The sequence below is a fragment of the Sylvia atricapilla genome, chromosome 5, assembly GCF_009819655.1.
Source record: "Sylvia atricapilla isolate bSylAtr1 chromosome 5, bSylAtr1.pri, whole genome shotgun sequence".
NCBI lineage: Eukaryota > Metazoa > Chordata > Aves > Passeriformes > Sylviidae > Sylvia > Sylvia atricapilla.
This window is the reverse complement of record NC_089144.1, coordinates 36,918,122-36,938,978: the sequence shown is the minus strand read 5'-3', so window position 1 is coordinate 36,938,978 and position 20,857 is coordinate 36,918,122. Positions and strand designations below refer to the sequence as shown.

Below are 20,857 nucleotides of genomic sequence, written 5' to 3'. Positions count from 1 at the left end.
ATTAGCAGAGAAGGCCATTAGTATGGGACTGGATTGCAGATAGTTTTACTTTAATTTTGAAGCGATCTGGATGATTACTCCTGTAAACTTAAGTGTGAAAGCTTTGGCACTGCATATTTTTAGACCGAAGAGTGTTGCCTGCCAAACTTAAGAGAAGATGGGCATTACAGTTTAGGCATATGCTTTTTCTGAGGAAATTCTTCCAATACCTTCTGCATATGACTAATGAAACTGTAATGAATTATGTAAAAATGTTTCCTTCTGTACCTAGGACATCTGGATGATCATACATTCCATTTCTGGAAGATATTCAGACATAGTAGCTTTACTCAGTAACCGAGTATCTCCTCAATAAGAAGGTACAGGCCTCAGACTGACAAACTGACTTGAACATTCCCAAAAGTTTCAACTCTTCAGCTATAAATGACAGAAGTAGTTGTGTTCATCAAACAACCATTTTTTTGAAAAGGATCTTAATGTTGAAACAGTGTTATCTCAAAACTGGGTTAAGGACTAACAGCCTCGCATACATGTTTGAGATTTCCACCATTTTGAGATTCCAGTCTTGTGGCTCTCTTAACAGGTCTACACAGCCCATCCATTTTTGATTAATAAATTTTACCCATTTTCAGTTTTGAGTCGGAGTCTTCAAGAACACGATTGCTCCTGGATCGTGAATGGTCTTTGATTATCAATTCTGATGACACTTCTACATGTTCACAGTGTTTAACCCATGTACCCTGCTTGTTTTTTCCAGTGATTAGTTTCCTTTGTGATTTTCCCTGAAATGTTGCCTGAAATGCATGAACATTTTGATGTGACTTAACTGCGTATAACAGGAAAAGAGCAAACAATCAAGGGAAAGAAAGTTTAAACGTGAATATCACTTTAAGAGAAATGTGCAAAACTCTCCAGAATTCTATGCAGACAAGGTTGACAAGGTATGCAATTATTAAAATGCAAAGGCTACCTTGCTAAGTAATTTTTCATAATTTATCGTGCCACAGAAAAAATGAAAATACTTTCCTATGATTGTCTAGTTCTAGCTTTCTAAAAAATCTATTGTCAAATAAACAGCAAAACTTAAATCTTCCAGCCTTGCTTTTGGGTTGATTATAGGCAGAACCTGGGGCAGAAAACAAGAATTAACACCTGAAGAGAAGTAAGTGAGAAAAGGCAAAAAGAGCTGAAAGGAAAATGCTCCATAAATGATTCTGGTAACTTTTGGTATGTTCATGTCACAGTCCAAAGCTTACTAAATAAAGAGTCGCATAGATACCATTGTGTCTGGTAACAATTTCTCGGTAAATAAACTGCACAGTATTTTCATCTGTAATTTACATAGAGAGCAGTCTAAGCACCATTGAACACTGAGATAAGAAATTTAACAGCTGCTTTTAATAGATAAGATCTACTTGATATTAAAATTATCATCTGTTTTAGATCAGTGAAATATCATGTAATTTGTTCATAGATGAAACTGAATCTACTGCGAAGCTTATTCTTTCAACATGAGAATGAATAAATAAACTTAATAAGGGTTCAAAAGAAACCTTTACTTTCTCAGCAGCATTAAGTTTCTAAGAATTACCACTGAGAAATCAGAAATATATCATAAATTTTGTTGGGTTTTTTTTTCTATACTTTTTAATGAAATTTGTAAGGAATAAAATTTACTTGGGTAGGATTCTATCCTTCTATCAACATTTTTACTAAGGCATACCCACAGACATTCTGCAATTACTGTGATTACTTTGAACAGCATCTCCAGACTTAAAGAATTCTGAACTGTGTGGCTTGGTAACTAGAGAACTGGAAATTATTATTTTATGAAGTTCATGTAGTAATCATGCAGTGAAATGAGAAGTGAGGCTTTCAGTGAGGTCGATATTGTGAACAAGAAGAGCGAATTATAGTACATGGTACTGAGGTGAGCCGGTGCAGGGGTAATGCAGTACAATCATTGCTTGATATTAAAAAAGACAGTGAGCTACCACATGTACACCTCTGTGTTATTGACAGATGGTAATGATTTATATGGTAGGCACTAACCAGGACATTTTACCAAAGACAACTCTTACTTGAATGTAACAACCACAAACCTTAATACAGTCCTGCACTTCGAAAATTAAAAATCTGACCTCACCATACCAATTTAATGGCATCAGCAACATCAAAAACTTCATGACTTCCAATTCATATATTCTCTCCAACAGATGTGAAATTAGGATAGTACAGATGTTTGTTACTTAAGTATATCTTATGTTCAAAAATGCGTTCATTTGTCTATGCCCTTGCAAGCTGTGCCAAAGCTGTATCCCAAGTCTAAAAACGATTCAGCATGAAAGGTGAAATAGTTGAGCAGTGTAGAGTTACAAAAAAATCTTAAGCAGTCAGATAAAACCAGTCAGCAATAAGCAGATAAATATCAGTTTCTGGAGTTTCATGAAGAGATACTTTCCCTTATTTAGGCAAGTTACCTGTGTTTTATTTTAATTGACTTTTTTATTGCCACACAGAAATAGAAACTAATTTCATAGACAAGTTTTTCCTCCCTTCAGTGTTGAAAATTAACTTTGTAAGAGCACTTGCTAGCAACTGAAAAAATATTTGAAATGCAGTTTTGTCTTCAGGCAAGGAATCACTGGCACGTTAATTAAACATGAAATTTTTGGGGTTTTATTGTTGAACAGGCTTAAAGGATTTAGATTTGATACATAAAAATTAATTGAAACTGAAAATGCACAGATACTGTAGATTCAATAGTACAAATATAAATACTTTTAAGACAGCCTCTGGAAACAAATACTCTTCCTATGGTATGACTTTAAATACACATCAGGGCATTTTACAGAGACAGCTTCATGAGGTAAACATGCCAATTCTTGGCCAGTAATTCATTCTAGTACCTCTTACTTCTCTGCAGCTGATTCCTGAACATGAATGATCTTCTGTATTTGTCTTCCAGTCATGACTGTTTTTCAGAATGTTTACCATTAAAGTGCTCAATTTTATATCTTAATACTGTAATTTATTGCTTAGGTTTACTGGTGCCATACATTTCAGTTCACTCTTAGTTTCTTTTTGGAGTTTGCAATTAACTCCACTGGCTGCTAATACTTTTTTCTCCCTAAGGCCTTTGGGTTTTTTTTTTTTTTTTTTTTTTCAAGCCATATTTTCAGTCATAACTTTTCCTGGTTTTCCTACTCCTGACCATTTAAAACTGCGTGTGGTGTCTTTTGTAAACTTCATGACTTCCAAAATCACCACTCCTCCCCTTATCTGCCAATCGAGCTTCAAACGCACCCAAGCAAAGGACACTCATTGCAGAATAAATGCATGCTCCCAAGTGTGTTCAGGACGATCATCATTTAGCTGCCCATTGCTAACATGTTCCTCTTGTGGCACTAAGCGGACTGAACAACAAACATCTGCTTTCTTCTGCGTCTTCTTCACTTTTGTTTAAGCCTTTCCAGCAAACATTTCCATTTGCCGCCGCAGAGCGCCTCGCAGTCCCGCGCGTTCGGCCCTGAGGGCGCTGTGCCGTGCGCGGGGCGCCGCCGGGGGGCGCTGTGCCGTGCGCGGGGCGCCGCCGGGGGGCGCTGTGCCGTGCGCGGGGCGCCGCCGGGGGGCGCTGTGCCGTGCGCCGCCGGGGGGCGCTGTGCCGTGCGCGGGGCGCCGCCGGGGGGCGCTGTGCCGTGCGCGGGGCGCCGCCGGGGGGCGCTGTGCCGTGCGCGGGGCGCCGCCGGGGGGCGCTGTGCCGTGCGCGGGGCGCCGCCGGGGGGCGCTGTGCCGTGCGCCGCCGGGGGGCGCTGTGCCGTGCGCGGGGCGCCGCCGGGGGGCGCTGTGCCGGGCGCCGCCGGGGGGCGCTGTGCCGGGCGCGGGGCGCGGCCCGGGAAGGCGCGGCCCGGGAAGGCGGGGCAGGCGGCCGCCATGGCGCTGTCGGCCGTGCAGCAGGTGCTGGTCTCGGCCGTGCTGGTGCTCTGCGTCTTCGTCGTCATGCCCAGGATGTTCGGGGGAGGAGGCGGCGGGCGGCCCGGCCGGTCTCCGCGGGGCGGCAAGGCCGGCCCCGGCCATTACGATCCCCGTCAGCACGGCAGAGGTAGTATCCGGGGCGATGCCGCGGCCGGGGTTCCGTGCGGGAGCCGCCGCGGGCTCGGGCGGGCTCGAAGGGGACGCCAGGAGCCGAGGGGGATTGCCTCGTCCGGAGAGAGGCGCCGGCCGTACACGGGCTGTGCACGGAGAGGCCTGGTCAGACCGCTTCAGCTGGCCTGTGTGCGCCTTCAACACCCCCACCTCCTGCCGTGTTTCGCAGTTCTGGTTCGCCGGCGCTTTGTGTTTTGTCTGTGTTATCTTACCAAATCTGTTCTAAGTGCGGGAAACACCCGGTGATTGGAAGTGCGGGGTGGGGTGACCAGCAGTGCCCGCAGGGGCACAGTGGAACAGATGAGCTGAGCGGTGTCACAGGGAAAAAAATCAATTGCGATAAGGAGGCCGAGTGTTGCTGTTAGTAAATATACGCACAGAGTCATACAAAATCTGTCCGGCAGTATATTAAAAAAGAGTCCAAGATGCTTGTTTAGAAAAGGCATCAGTAAATGGTTTACAGAGTTTACTACTGTAGGAGCTATAGTGGTATCCATGTATGTTAAGCCACGCCAGTGCATGTCACGATTTAGCTCAATGCCGAGAGGTACACCTTTGTTTCTGACAATCACAAAAAGCCTGCTTTTGTGAGGTAGCTCTGTGATTCTTTGATGATGCCTTCCAACGTGTTTCAAACCAAGAGATAGGTAGTTGCTCTAATCCTCCAAATCTGTCTCTGCTTTTCTCTGCTGGCAGAAAACTGGAAGCTTGAGCTGCTACCACGTTCTTCCCACCTGATATCAAGCTTCCTGTGCTTCGTAGGCTCTTGCCTGGCCTGTTTCGCCTCATTATTTTTTATTTATAAGGTAGCTGTATATTCCCTATAGATCAAATTATTTTTAAACCAAATCCTAAAGAAAACCCCCACTTAACATGCCTGTAATTCTACTGAAAAACTAGCCCAGCACTGAGTAAAATAAATTTCAGACAGATCTTCTCACCTCTCTGGGTGGTTTTTTCCTGGTTGGCTAGTAACTCACCTTGCCATTTCTTCTGTGGGATAATCTTGGTGCAGGACACTGCACTCCACTAGGATTCAACATCCCTCCTCTCCAGCCTGAAGATGTTTCCCTTGCCACATTCTTATTTGTATGATCTGTAGAAATCTTTTTCTTCTGTGATAGTAACTATTTTAATGAAACTTCTCATTTACTTTAAAAACAAATAGAACTTAAAATAGGGAAAAAAGTGAGTGCAAATGTAAAACTTAATCAATATGAAATATTCTGAAAAGTGGAAAAATACATATAATATAAAATGTGATTTCCAGATTATTTAGCAAGTCTAAACCTACTAATCCTGAAAGGACAACATCTGCCTGAATTTGCATTGAATAATGAAGGTAGCATGAGTTCTGATTGTATCAGCTAGAGCATTTAGGTTTTGTGTAACATTAATTTTTCCTCTATCTGATCGTGGCTGTACTTTGCACACTTGGGTTATGTTACTGAGAGTTCCTGAAATGGTACAGTACTTACTGATAAGTAGTGATCTGCATAATGGTCTTTTGTTTGGGAGTTTTTATAGAGTGTGAACCTTGCCATACCCATACTCATTTCTGATATGTTAAGTTTGAAATTTTAAGTCTAGTTACTCGGTTGAGACATGGGTGTAAAACTTCACAATCCCCAGTCCCCTGCTGTCTGTCTCTGCAAGCAAGTGCATTCTTCAGCTGATGGTACTGTTCCGTTGGTGCGTGCCCCATGACCCTTGATTTAACTACCAAATAACCTGTTTCCTAAGTTGAGCAATGACATTGGCTGTTTTCTCATCTGCTCCCTGTTCTGGCAGGCAAATTACATGCAAAAATACTTCTGACTTCCAAGGTTGCATCTCTTGGTTCTTGTATAATCTTCTGCTAAATATTTGATTTGCAAAGGTACAGTACTTCTAAGCCTGTGGGAATATCTGTGTAAAACTGAGTTTACTGTCAAAATAATGAAAGCAGAAGCACAGTGTATTTCAAGAAAACCTTTTTTTTTCCTGGGACCAGACAATTCAATTTGTAATTAACTCAGTTCCTTTGGTGCAAAGGAAAAAATATTACTTGCTGGTTTTAGCAATATCAATAGTTTCTTTGAGTATGCTTTAAACTGAAGATTTAAATTGTTTCTTGTTAAATCTATCTTTCTGTGATTTGCTGAGAATTTGCCAGTGTTGCTGTGAAGAAGCTTAAAAATTGTACATTAAAGAAACCAAGCTTGGCTTGGGAGTTTTTGCTGCCTAGTCTAAATTGTGCATCCTATTAATGTAAGAATAATTTTAAATCTTAAGTGGATACAAGGCTGTCCACACCATCTTAGAAGAGTGATGAACAAAGATGATTACACAAGAAGAAAACAATTTAATTTCAGTTGTGGCCTCATGATTTTATTTCTTACTTTGTTTTCTTTCCCTCAATTTCATTTTTAAGGTGGTCCTCAGACAGTTAATCAAGTTCACCGGAATCCAGGAAATTCTGACAGTCATACTTACCAGAGTTTTCAGCAGATGAAAACTGCAATGGAAAAAGAGATAAAAAGCGAGAGGACGAGAGGAAATGGTCGAGAGTTAGCGTTCACCCTCATGCCGTTGTATGCTCTTGGAGTGGGAATGTTTGCAGCATACAAACTTCTTAAGGTAAACCATAGGAAAAGCATTAAATTATTTTATTATTATTAGTTAGGAGGACATGTAACTGCTTGGCTTGTTTGCTTTTCTAATTCTGAGCCCGTGTATATGGTTGTCCAAAAGCCATTTCTTGCTCTGTTTGACTTTGAATGTGAAGTCCAAAATTAAGATTTTACCATATCTAATTCTTACATATGAAGGCTTCTGGCTTACATAGTTTTAGACGCTTGAAGAAGTGAGAATCTTACTCACCCTGCAGCCTCAAATGAGAATCTGAGAACCTAAACAGTGCTGCTACCTGAGTCTGTAACCTAAGTCTCATCAGCGTTTCACTTCCTTTTCATTCTTCAGAATGAGATTGAGTATGGGAAGGAGGCAGACAATTCCTGCAGAGCAGTGATCTATGATTAGCAGTTAGATAGAACAGTGAGTAGACTTGACCTTTTGTTTGGACTTCTCATTTGATGATGCAGTTGCAACATGCAGGTTTATTTGTGTTATGGGATACCTTTTCTAGCATTTGTAAATTCAAAAAGGAGAACACATGATCAGTTGTTTTTTTAAAAGGAATCAGTCTTGAAATGTATTATTTATAGTAAGAGATACTACAGGACTTACAAAGCTGAGTTCACCTGGAATATTATTGCTTGCCCTCAGGGAAAATAAAAATGAACAGGAGTAAGACTGGATACAACATCCTCATTTCTGGAGTCAGTTCATGTTAATTTTGTGTATGAGAAAAATATCACAGCTTAGCAAAATGAGTATGGAGGCTGCCCAGTTTAGTATGAAATTTAAAAATGAAAATCATACTTTGTGTGTTACAATTCTTTACGTTTGAGCTTGTGGGATTAAAATGTAAATATTTTTATGATAGTATCTTTATTACTTTATGAAATAAATTCTATATCGTAGTTAATGATAGGAGACTGGATCCAGTAACCTAGAAGATTTCTTCTGCTCCTTTTTGAAATAGCAGTTGCTTTCTTTTACAGCCAGTCATGTTGTGTTTTCTTAAAATCAGAAGTGTTAGTTTAAGACAGGAAGGAGGAATCACAAAAAAAAAGTTTCATTAATGTAGCACATTTTCATGGTTGCTGTTTACTTTCACTAAACAGTTTTGGTTTTAGTACACAAATAGTGATGAAGTTGTTTAACTCGATTGTATTTTTTAAAGATGAAGTCACATGAAGAAAGTCACTCCAAAAAGGAAAAAAGTACAGAAGACAAAGCAAAGGAAACAGGTAAGATACCCATTTACCTATATGTTCAACAAAAATGCTTATTTCCTACTGGAATAAAACATGTTTTCATTGATCCAATCTAGCTAAATGAAGGCAATCTTTCAAGTTACTGAGAGCAGTTAGGAATCTACAAAAACCCACTTTGTTGTTATGAATGTTTGAAATGCTTGTTTGAGGTTTGTTTAAATTCTCCAGATGTAATGCTCTTTAAAGCAGCTCTAGTAATGCAGTATGATTCTCTACCTTTAAAATGTCTGATGCTTTTCTCACGTAAGGTCTGTTGAGTTTTCTTCAGTTTAAGTGGGATATAATTAAATAAACAGGGTATTTAAAAATGATATAATGATCTGGTTTAGAACTGAGCTCTATTCATAGTGGGAGGGTGTGGCTAAACAATTATGGAGACCATTTATGAGAAATGTGTCACAAACATTCAAAGTTGATGCTGTTTTCATACCTTTTCCTCCCTTGTATAGACACGTTTTTAGTGAATTTAACAACTAGCAGCATCTTTTGGTGTCTATATACACCAGGTCTGTAATGAGGTTCAGCAGTGATTTGCTACACTGCCTACTCATCATCCTTGTATGTTGCATTCTTCTTTCTTCAAAGTTTAATTGTATTTTAGGAGGAGTGACTCGTCTTGATTAAGTGCATTAAGCATTAAATATATTTGTAAGGTGTGAATAGATAAACACATGAAAGCATATTGAGTATAAATACAGCACTTACATTTCAGGAAGTCTTGGCAGCTACATGGTTTTTGAGACTGGGAAGGTGAGCTCCACATTCTTGCTCAGTTTCTACAAAGGTGTTCTCTGGACACTATTGGAGATAGGTTACTGGGTGGAAAGGACTTCTGTTCACACATAATAAGGCTTCTGTTCTTACCCCCACCACTCCCTTTTCATATTGTAGAATTTTATAGATGAAAGAAGCTTTCTGGCTTTGAATCTGTCCAACAAAAATTAAAAATAATCACCTAATGATATGATAAAGAAATTTTTTACAATGTTCTTTCTCCCTTGCTCCCCCTCTTGCTCCTCTCCTGCCTCCCTCTGTTTTTGTTGTACTGTTTTTGTTTGTGTGTGATTTTTTTTTTTTCGTTAGAGCATCAGCTTTTAGAACTGGAGCAACATCTAGCACAGACAGAGAAAATGTTAAATTCTTTATTGACTCAGTTGGATCCACTTTCAAACTGGTGAGTGTTTCTAAAAAATCTCAGTGTTGTTTCCTATATATTGAAATTCATCAAAATGTTAACAAAGAGTTCTTAAAATTATCCTTATATATTGGTAAGGAACAGTTTTAGGAACCTTCTTTGATTACTTATTGTTTTTGTAGCCTTCTGCAGTTAATACCAATTCTGCCATTTGTGAACTTTTTCACAGATACCTCCTGTCTCTTCTTGTTCACCAAACATAAATGCAGAAGACATATGATCGTGTTACTGTGGCCTAACATGGTGAACTTTAGTATTGACCAAGGAGACTAATAGTGAAAATAAACTGTAACATTTGGAAGCCCTTGTGGGAATTAGATGTTGGTTGCAAACTGAGTTTCTTCTTTTAGATGTAATTATAAGAAAAAAGTAGTTATCAAGGTATAGCTGCTTATTTTTGTGTTTTGAAATGAATCTGTGGAGTGTGTGTATTTCAGTGAAATAGAACTTGCCTGTTTTAGTATGACAAATGAATCAGTAGGATAAAAACTCCTTGTAGTTTTAGAGAAGTTCTGTTCTTAAGAAGTTAGAGCTTTACTTATCTACTAGAAATAAAAATATCCATACAGTTGATTTTTCTAGACTGACATCCTTCATGAAACACAGGTTTAAACATGCAGAATTTCCAGATTGTTTCTTCAGTGTACTTGTGAACTTGATATGTGCTGACCAGTATTAAGCAGCAAATTCACTGGCCAGTTTGCCTATCAAATTTTTAGTAGTAATGAGGAGGAAATTTAAAAAATCTTGAATGAGAAGGGCTTCAAACCCTCAAGTTCTGTAATTAGACATTGTTGTACTACTAACAGTACTTTGGATAATTGTTACTTTCAGTAGTCATTACTTGGCCTTGGCCCTTGGGGCTCCAATGTTAGAGTTTAGTGACATTCAGTAGTTGATGTCATGGCCTCCCCACTTCTCAAGAGACAGTACTCAAAGGGAAGCTTGAGCTAAACATTTCACAAACTTAACTGTGGAATTTATGCACAGAAGGAAATATTGCAATAAGTGTATTATTATCAAGCACACCCTTCCAAGATAATCTTTCAGCTGTTAACAGTTGTCTTTTTATTCTAGTGTCAATGCTTTAGCATGTGAGCAGAAAGATGAAATTATGACACAGCTCCAGTCAATTAGACGACTGATGAAAGAAAGTGGATTGGATAAATCAGAAAACAAGATGAAAGGTAATTTAATTTTCAGATAGATAGATAAGTAGTTTTTATTTTAAAAGAATAAATAGATATTACTATAATAATGTTCAGCTTCTGCACGTTAGGTAATTTGTGTGGAATTAGTTTTGTTCTGGAGGAATATATTCTGGAATTCTTCCTATTTAAGATGCATCCAAATTTAAATTTTTGATGCATCATGATTTATTTAAGAATAGGTGCTCAAGACATTGAACTGGGATGGACCACACAGTCACATTCTGTTTTGATAAAACAGGGTTTTGGAACATAAATTGCTAAGCAGTCTGTTGGTACTGGACTAACTTTAGGCAAAGGATTTCTGAATGGGGACCTCTGAGGCTGTGAGTAATGCTTGCATAAAACACTAAACAGCAAATTTCATGTTAGTTTCAACTGGAGACTTCCAAGAGCAGCACAATAGCCCAGAAAAAGTCTTAAATGTTAAGAATAGTCCATTAGAAATTGGGGGAATTTTTGGATTATTTGATTCTTAATAAAAGAGAAAAAAAGACCTAATTAAAAAATACTCTACTTCTAAACTGACCCTGAAATTCAGAGCCTTACCAGTAAACTTTATTTTTGGGAAATTTTTAAGATCTTGGACACATCTGTAATGAGAAACTTGAAGATCTCATTCAGTCATTTGCTGAACATTCTCAAGAGAAAGAAATGGACAACAGAGAAGATGACTGTAATGAAGATTTGCTTGAGGATATTGATAATGATTACAAAATAGAAGAGCATGAATTACACAGTGAATGTGAAGTACATCAATTGGAGACAGATGTTGAAGATGAAGAAATGATAAGCAAAGATGCCATTGAATCAGAAGAGATGGGACTGAGGAGACGCAATAGATACGAATGGAATCTGAATATGTAAAACTTCCAAAAGCTTATGAATTCTTTTTATAATGTTGTATGCACTTTAAACTGAAAAGAAGTTATGTGCACTGCTAAATGCTTTAAAAAGAGGGGTGAAATACTGCCTTTGCTTGTATCTATGACAATTCTGTAACTGACTTCAGTGGCAGCAGAATTTTACTCAGGATGTTTACATATTTTTTCTATTTATTTTTCCCTATAAAAATATTTCTGTACTCTGTATATAATGCACTGTAATTATATCTGATGCTTCACTAAAACATCAAAATATCTTCTAATTGCAACTATAAAGAATAGATGTTTCATAATTGTAGCTAGAAAGCATTATGCCACTTGAACTGTAACTTTCTTGAGTTCATTAAAGAGCATGCACTGATGAATTCAACTCTTTGTGGAAAATTTTTCTCTGGGAGTGTGAAAAGCAATGTGGGTTAAGTTTTTGATACTCATTAATAGTTAACTTTATTTATTTGGAGAGAGGAATTTAGCCATGGACACTATATGAAAATAATGATGTCTGAATTTGCAGTCTCCTGAGTAATGATGTTTAGTTTTTGTATGTCAACTTAATCCCTAGTATATTACACTGGACCTGTTTCACATTTATTTTAATACCATAGAATCTGAGCTTTTGATTCCTGTTTTTTCATTTCCATCAGAATTAACAGATGTGTTGCTATGTACCATTCAAGAACTCTGGGGCATGGGATCTTTTTTCAATACATTATGCCAACTTGATGGTGGCCTTTTTAGGTCAGTGTTAGGAAAAGCATTTATTTTCTTTTGCCAGAATAATTGTTTTCCACACTTGCATTATTTACTTATTTTTCTGTTCACTTAATGCACACCCCTATGATACTACCAGCCTTTAATTACAGGAATTGCCATAGAGGTAGGTCTGACAGTACAGCACTGTTACGTTTTCTGTTTTATAATTAATTATATAGCTTTTAAATTGGCCAGTTAGGATGCCTGAACTCTTCTGGTGTCCTTATTCTTACAGGAAAATAGCACGTGAATTTCTTTTTATGGAGGAAATGTACTGTACTTAAAGGGACTAAATTTATTATCGTGTCGCTCACTGAAATGGAATGAATTGTTCATTCTGGTGTAGAAAAATGGTATGTGTTTGGTTCTAAAACTGGATCGCACAGGCTTGGAAGTAGCAGCATCCAGAAATACATCCGTAGCATCAGTGTGTTAGTGCAAAACTACCAAGTGAGATTTTGCCTAACTTTGGAAAACTGATTGACTACAGAGCCAGGGTTTCTCAAGAGGTGGCAGATTTTTCCCCCCACCACAGAACGGCTGAATCAGAACTGGTACTTGGATACAATTTGATTTTAAAAAAATAACTGATGTTGCTCTGGTCATTCAGGACAACCGAAACTGAAAAAAAAAAAAAAAATCAGTTTCCCTGAGGCTTTTCTTTAAAATACCTAATAAATTGAAGTGAACTAATGTCAAAGCTATTGATGTGAGGGAGAGATGGAGTGGGAGCCAGGTGTGCTGCGCTTGAGTGCAGGTCGGTCCTGCTTCTTCCAGGTGCTGGTGCCGGTGATGATTCAAATGTCAGGGTTTGAATCATCACTGCTGTGCCTTTCACCTCCGCCAGTCTTCCGATGCTGCCGTGACACTTGTAGCCCTTGTCCGAAAGGCCCTGAGCTACCTCGGGTGATGGCTGTATTTCTGACCCAGGCTACAAACACCCCCCTGCGCTCTCTCCGCAGTTTCGAGGTCTCCGTTTCCAGCTGCCGGGGTTTGCCGGGCGCAGAGCCCGTGCGATGGGGAATCGCCCGCCTGTCCTGGCGGGGCTGCGGGAGGGTGGGAAGGAGGGACGGCCGGGCCTCGGGCAGGGTATTTCCGCAGGAGCCATGGGGAGTTGCGCTTCCCCGCTCGGCCGAGGCGCACCTTGCTCAGCTCTGGTGCCAGGCCTGGCTGGGGCTGGCCGCTTCGCGCTGCTGTCCGGGCGGGCGCCGTGGGCACCGGGCTGCGGGGCCGGGCCCGGGCCGTGCGCCCTGGGACCGCCGCGGTGACACAGCCCCTGCCCGCCGGTCCGCGCCTCGCATGGGAAAATGCATCATTTCCGTGCAGCTGCTGACCTCATAATGTCTATTCCGCCTTTACAGCACTGCTGTTTGATTAAAGTAATCTCAGCGTGTGAACCATTGAGTACAGCAGCGCTGTCTCCCCTCTGCGCCCTCGGGTGGGAGGACGCGCCGTGTCAGGAGAGCCTCTCGGCCGTGCCCTGGGGAAGGAATGCCCGGCGCCCTGTGCCTCCGAGCAGCCCCTGCAGCCCTGCTGCTGCTCGGGAAAGGAAAGGGTGCTCGGCAGTGCGAACTGCTCAGTGCCCTCAGCCTTTCCCTTGGAAATGGAACGGCTGAACCATGGGAGCCAAACGGCGGGCTTTTGGTTCAAAGCTGGCTGCGTGGAAGGAGAAGGGAGCAGAGCAGGAATATTTGGTGGAATGTCACCCTGGAGCGCTCAGAGCCTGGCAGTGTGCCGGGACGGTCTTCCTGAAATGTTCCCAGGACACTGAGCGATGGAGAGCCGCCAGGCAGCAGTTTTAAGTGGAGAGTACAAAAGGCTTGATGTTGCCAAGGGGTAACAAATTAGTAATACCGGAATGAGAAGGTATCGATAAGTGTAAGGGAAAGAGGCAGTTAAGCCTGAGGCAAAATACATAAATGTGGACAGGAATCTGCTTAAGCATTAGGAATAAAAGACAAATTAAGAGGCGATGAAAAAGAGAAACCAACAGCATTTCATAGTTTGCTGAGGACAATACCAAAATTCTTTCTAATGCAGTAACTTTTTCTTTTCTTTTTTTTCCCCAGAAGTATTTAGATTAAAAAACAACCTGTTTTTCTCAATAGTGTTTTCTGGTTTTCAGTGTTTTCTGAAAGCTGTCATTGAATTTGCATGGATTTGGAAGTTAAAGGAGTTGCTGCATCCCCTCAAAGGAAGGCTGAGTTGTCATTGAGGGGGAAGAAATGCCAGGTAGTCAATGGAAGGTTTGGGATTGCTTTTCATCTTTACTTTGACATTTTAAAAATATTTTAATCATACTTCAGAAGTAGTTTGAGGTTAAAATCCATTCTATAGAGAAGACACCTTTTAAAGAAAATATTTTTGTTGGAAAGGGATAGTTTGGTATGACAGCTTCTCAAATGAAGGTGAGAAAGTCCGATACAAACAGCTATCCTAGAATAACTGCTACTCTGAGTATTTAATTGGAATGTGGGGAATTTAAGAATGAACTCATACTTGCAGGTAAGAGCAACAGAGGCTTCAACATGTACTGTGTGCTATCTCAAGACTGTTGGTGAGACTGGCAACAGATGTGTCTGTGTTTTTGTTTTGCAAGACAGCAATAAAGTAAAAGTAGCCCCCAAAATATTATTTGAAAAGACATGATTTCAGGTCAACATGAAAAATGAATCTCAGTGCTCTGTGTTCAGGATGAAGGGATATTACATTTTCCAGTTATTTCTAGTAGTCTACACTTTGAGGTAGGGTAATTGTGCAACCCTCACAGGTTCACTGTAGTAGAAACTTTAGGACTAACTTTTCATAGTCCCTGCAAATATGATCTTGGATTCTGAGGGCAAATATTTTCCTTACTGCTGAGGTAAATATTAATATTGTTAGTAACAGTTGATTTTTCTCACAGATACTGTGTACTTTGACATTTTGAAAATATGTCCATGAACTAAAGTTAATTGCTAATCCTCCCTCAGCCCCCAAGCACCCATTTCACTTCCTTATTGTTGCATGACCCCATTAGGAATTCTTGGAGTTTGACTGCCAGCTTGCTGGTCTTCTTTTCAGTTTGATTTGGAATGAAAAAGGACCTTTTGTAAATGATAACGCAACAATGTTATGATGTTACTGTTAATGTTTTAACCAGGTTTTTGAAAACTAAATACCTGTGGACAACAAGAACATCTGGGGCATTTAGTGTAGGTTGTAAAAGAAAAGAAATATGTAATTTTTTCTCTAAGCTCTCATCTCTTTTTTTTTTTTTTTTTTTTTTTTTTTTTTTTTTTTTTTTTTTTTTTTTCTTGTGCAATTGCGTTTCCAAATTTAGACTCTCTAGTCCATACGTTTTTTTGGTAATTTGCAAAAATAAGTCATAATTAACATTATGCTGAAATCATGTGTTTCATCCCAGTGTTCACGATGTTTTTTGTTTGCTTTCTTCCCGATTTGTTGACTTCTAGAAAAGAAATTATATTAAGGCTTTAACATCTAGAATTAGCTGTGTTCTTTACCACACCACAGTCTAAATAGTGCAGAAGAAAAGATAAATGTGAGATGTAATGCCTAGTTTTTGATGCCTTGGCGGCCTTACGTAGGTGAGCACAGGGTGGCGGCGCTCCTGGCGTGCGGGCAGCTCTCCAGCCTGGCGGCCGCCTCGTCCTGGAGTCACTAGAGGGTAGTGTTGCCGAACTTCTGGCTCCAGCAGGGCTGCACGGCGAGAAAGGAGTTACGGTCCTGTGCTTGCTCTCACATCGTGAAGGATGTTCGGTCGCCGCTGGAAATAGGATTTTGCGCAGTTGAGGCTGTGATGCTAAGATTTATGAGCTGAAAAGTGTGAAAACAAAATTGTTAGAATGTTAGCCCTGGGTTTTTGTTTGTTTGTTTGTTTTGTTTTGCTTTGTTTTGTTTTTCTCTCTCTCGAACTGGGAGGCCAGTTAGGTGAATTGTTACTTGGTGCTTGCTCCAAGCAGCCTTCCCTAGGGATTGGCTGCTAGCTGTTTTCAAAACGCATGGGGGGATAGGTGATGCTTTGGCTCAAGTCTTTTTTTCTTGCTATGTTCTTGCTCAGTTGAGTTTGGAGGTCTGTGTGGAATGCAGCTTTGCAAAATAAACCAAGTGAACTGCCTAAGCATCATCACGTCTCTTACAGTAAAGCTGAGATGAAGCAGTTACACCAAATATCCGGGGTTCTTTGGGGTCTGAGCTAGCTCCTTGTGAGCCAGCTGACTGTCAGTCTTGTGGTTTTGGTTTAAGGGTTGGTTCCCAACCAGCAAGGACAATGTGACCTAAAGCCTTGTGAGCAGTGACGATACAAAGCCTCAAGAACATGGATTATTTTAATGCATTATTAATAGCTGCTGTAGATGCTGTCTAGATTCTTAATGGCTGGAAATCTTTCTGTTATGATGAATATTCAGTCTTTTAGTCTCATGATGTGTAAGAATTAGCCTTCAATGAGGAGTTTTTGGTTTTTTCCCCTTGTTAGTAGTGTCTTAGTCAGGTATGTTGGACAGATACTTTGAGCCACTAATTTTAAATATTACAGGGGAGATTGAAAGTGAGAACTATGTATTTTCATCTGGATCCCCTAGGTATCTAATAATGTGTCATCCTTTTAGGGCTGGAGGCCAAATAGACAGGCTACACACAATCCTCGCCCACCAGAGTAAGTCTGTTTCTGTTTCTGATCAGCTTGTTTAATTGCCTGTACTATTAAAACAATGCATTTGCATTTGTAGTGACGTGCACCTTAGTGTTCCATTAAATTTATCATCACAGGTTTGTTTTCTGTGATTTATATATGGAGTAGAATATTTGATGCATTTTTTTCTCTGGAGTTAAGTTGATTTACATTTGGCTGAGTGGAGGTATAATTACAGAATGGGTAAAGATGGAAGAGACCACAATGGGTCTAACCCACTGATCCACTTGGTCCAACCTCCCTGCTCAAGCAGGGTCATCCCAGAGCACATTGCTCAGGATTGCCTCCAGATTTTCCGACTAAGTCTTTTCAATGAGGGCGACTCCACAACCTCTCTGGGCAACTTGTTCCAGTGCTCAGTCACCTGTGGTGAAGAAGTTTTTTTTGGGTGGAACTTCCTGTGCATCAGTTTTTGCCCATTGCCTCTTGTCCTTTTGCTGGGCACCAACAAGAAGAACCTGGCTCCTTCCTCTTCAGAGGGCATCACTCAGAGCTTACATATTTATACATTGTTTTTCTTGAATATTTTTATGTGTCTGCAAAAGGAGAAAAGGGGCTATTGACTGCTTTTACAAGTATTACAGTAAAAAATACGGAGAAACTCTTGTGAAGAGTTTTTACAAGCAATGGGAAATTTTGTTTGTGCTTTTAAAATTTAAAGCCTTATAGTGACTTTGGCACATAAGAGATATCTACTCTTCCAAGGAATATGATTGATAGTTTAGCCAGTTTTGTTTACTGAAATACCTTAAAGCCAATGTATGTAATTCTTTTATAAGTGTGTGTGACTGTGACCTTTGATTCTTCTCCAACCAAAGTAAAAAAATTCCAACTTCTGTGTACCATCTGTCATTATCTAATAAAGGCTGTAAAATAAGGAACTCTCTTACTCCAAGAAGTTAAATAGAGTTGCTTGGAAATATTAGTGGTAAAATGTAAAAAATATGTATTCATAGTGCTTTGCAATATACCTAGAGTAAAGGCAGAAGGCCCAGAGATGCTTTGATGAATTGGAGATGTTTTCATTTCTTTAAGCAGAACAAAATACGGAGGTATAGTTGTCTTCTACTGTGTTTATCTCCAATGGATTGTTCAGAAGATTTACATTCCAATAGTGATTGCTTCCCTCTTGCCTCTCTGTTGACTGATTATAGGGGAATGTTGACACTGATGTGCTGGGAAAGAGGAGAGTAAGGTATCTATGATTTATGATCTTGGAGTAGCTTCTGCTGGGGAGTGAAGAGAAGCCAATGTGGGAGTAGGGTCCTTTTTTAGAAGGGTCCTTTTTGGCTGCCAGGGTACTCTGTTACTGGGGAAGAGAAGCTCAGTGGCACTTTCTGAGCTGAAGTAAAAGGGGCTAATAGAAATTTGCTGAGTAGGCCATATCCAGTTGCAGGGAAATTTTTGTGAAGAACCAAATAATAACTAATAAGAACCTAATAATAACTAATAAGTAGTGCTTTTATTGGTAAAAATTAAGGGAATGTATTACTGTTAAAATTGTTTTAACTCTGCAGGGTGCCATGCCTAGATCTAAGGAGGCTGGGAGATTCTGATGAAGAGGTAATCGTAAATTAATTTTTCTCAAAAAGCTTTTAGAATTCACATTTTTCAGGAATTTATAAAAGTATCACTGAATATAAAACAATTATGATTGCTTGTCCTTTTTTTCCTGTGATTTTAGGATGGGGACTCTTACATACCATACACTGGAAGTTCTTCTCATAGGTGCCAACTAGATTCATCTTCAGAGTGGAGAATGTCATTACAAACTCCATATGCACAGCATCAACATGTCAGTCTGTCACTACAAATATCTTTATAATATGCCCCTTTAGCTGTAATTTAGAAAAGCATGCATATATTTTCTTATGTAAGTTCTTTTTCTTTTTTTTCTTTTGGTTAAGCTCATATCTCCAAGTGCTGTTGGTCCAAAATATTTTTAGCAAAGTCCTTTTGCTGAGATGCTTTAGAATATTTAGAAAAAAATTTATTACATAGCTTAGCTCTTTTGCTGTACTTATTTTTAAAGAAATATATTAATAGTGGTAATAACAAAGATTATTAGCAGTAAGTGTATGATTGAAGACAAAATCCATGTTTACAAACACTAAGTATTCTTTCTATGGAACAGCAATTACTTCTGGAGAAAAGAAAACTTTTGGGGCTCCTTGCAGCCATTCCATGGTTTTTCCTTAGGCCTTAAAAACAGAACTTTGTCTTCAAAACAGAACTGTGACATAAACTTTGGAATTGTGTCTAATTTGTTGGCACTCTTTTTATTGTTAAAATTTCCTCATGTTAGCTTTTTTACCCTTGGATGACTAAGAAACTTAATCACCACTAGTCTTAGGTGCCTTTTAGGAAAATCAGTAGCCCAGATGCTAATATTCTGGTGCAACATTGTTTAGGATCAATATCCATTATAAAAGTTTTAAGAGTTAATTTAATTACTCAGTTATTAAACTCCCCTGAATGCAGGAAAAGAGTTATTATGGACTCTTTTATTTGAATTAAGTATGAACAAAATAAATGTGACAATTTTTTATTTGATCATGATATATATTATTTTCTGTTTTCCTTTAGACAGGTGTCTAGAAAATTGCATCAGAACAAAATGGAGGTAAAAAAGTTGAAAAAATACAGATTGACAAAAAAAATCGTATCAGTTCAGTACTATGGTATATGGTCTGAAAATGTTATATGTTTTAATTTCTTTTATGTGACAGGAACTAGCTTATTGGAGAAACTATTAAAAAATACACTGATTTAAAGTCCATTATTTCAAAAATATTTAACTTATGTAAACTTAAGAAATATCCAAATGAGTTTTTTAAAAAAATCCCCAGGATTTTAACTAGAAGGAAAACCAATTTTAAATTAATTTGTCTATAAGCTGTGCTCTTTGAAACAAATAATATAGTAACTGGAAGAGCAGAACTCCAGATTGGCTGGAGTTCAAGATGAATCTGCCAAAATCACTATTTTGTATGTTTCCCTATTTAACCAAATGGATTCTCTACTTGAAAAACAATTTCATTTAAGTGACAGCTGAAATGGTAAGTGATTTTTGTCTTTTTAAAATAATGTGGTAAGAATGTACTAGTTTTTAAAATATGTGCCCAACATAGCTATTTATTTATACATGTCTCAAGATGTAACTGTGAACATGTAACTACAGATAGGTTGTTTTCCTTTCTACTTACTTGCAAATGTGCAGTGCAGGCATGCTTCAGCTGTTACAGCCTTTTTGGGTCTGGATGCTTATAATTACATTGCTTGCTTTATCATTTTTTTTAAACAAAGTTAGTATGTATAACTGTCAAGCTGCAGGAGTGCTAATGGAAGGTTGGTGTGGCTTTGTTTCTCAGGGTCTTTCTCCCTTTCTTTTCTGCTTTCTTTTATCTTTCTTTTCTGCTTTCTTTTACCTCTTCTTGCTTCCTTTCTTCCTTCATTATGTCTTAAATACTGCGTGCTCAATATATTAGAATGTATCTTCTGTTTACTTACCCTTTCTCTGTCTCTTTGTTTCCCTTTCTCCCTCTTCTTCTCTCCTTTTTATGCATGACTTGCTCCTCGTATTTTTTTTTTTTTTTTTAATGGAGAGGATTTTCAAGCTGTTTTAAAATATTTAATGTATTCCTCTCAATGGCCTTTATTTCTGCATTTCTTGCTTCTGGGGCTCTGACCAAGCTTTCCTTGAGCCAGATAGATTCCAACTTCTTCAGTAATAGTGTAAGTAAATCTTCCTAAAATAGGTTACTTTTGGAAGAAAATTTAAATATACTCTTATAATTCAGGAATTAACCAGGAAAGGGATGTGAATCCTCTTTTGAAGGAGAAAGTTGGCTCTTCAAAAACATAAATCTTTTTGGGTTTTGAGAAATGGTTTTCTAGAGCAGGACTGTAACACTGTTTTTGCAATATGAGTTGCAAGTGTTGAGTACAGATGCTAGAGAAGGCCATCTTACTTTTGCTAGCACTGAAGGAATATAACTTCAATATTGAAGGTTTTAGTTACTCAGGGAGACAGAAGATAAAGGAATCTTGGCCTTCTGTCATTGCTGCCCTTTCTACTGATCCTAGCCTCTGTT

General features: G+C 39.0%; 2 protein-coding genes across 2 annotated transcripts in view; both read left to right on the top strand.

Annotated features, from left to right (window-relative positions):
• Positions 1 to 3,908: 3,908 nt before the first annotated feature.
• Positions 3,909 to 11,679, top strand: LOC136361348 (protein RIC-3-like). Its single transcript, XM_066319191.1, has 6 exons — positions 3,909 to 4,102; positions 6,560 to 6,765; positions 7,934 to 8,000; positions 9,111 to 9,201; positions 10,300 to 10,409; positions 11,011 to 11,679. The coding sequence occupies exons 1-6, from the start codon at positions 3,934 to 3,936 to the stop codon at positions 11,295 to 11,297; spliced, it is 930 nt and encodes a 309-aa protein (XP_066175288.1). The 5' UTR covers positions 3,909 to 3,933; the 3' UTR covers positions 11,298 to 11,679.
• Positions 11,680 to 14,221: 2,542 nt separating this feature from the next.
• Positions 14,222 to 20,857, top strand: part of CAPS2 (calcyphosine 2) — a 28,583-nt gene continuing 21,947 nt past the window's right edge. The window contains 4 exon segments of the mRNA XM_066318483.1: positions 14,222 to 14,299; positions 16,681 to 16,727; positions 18,281 to 18,326; positions 18,448 to 18,558. Coding sequence (XP_066174580.1) covers positions 14,222 to 14,299; positions 16,681 to 16,727; positions 18,281 to 18,326; positions 18,448 to 18,558 — 282 coding nt within the window.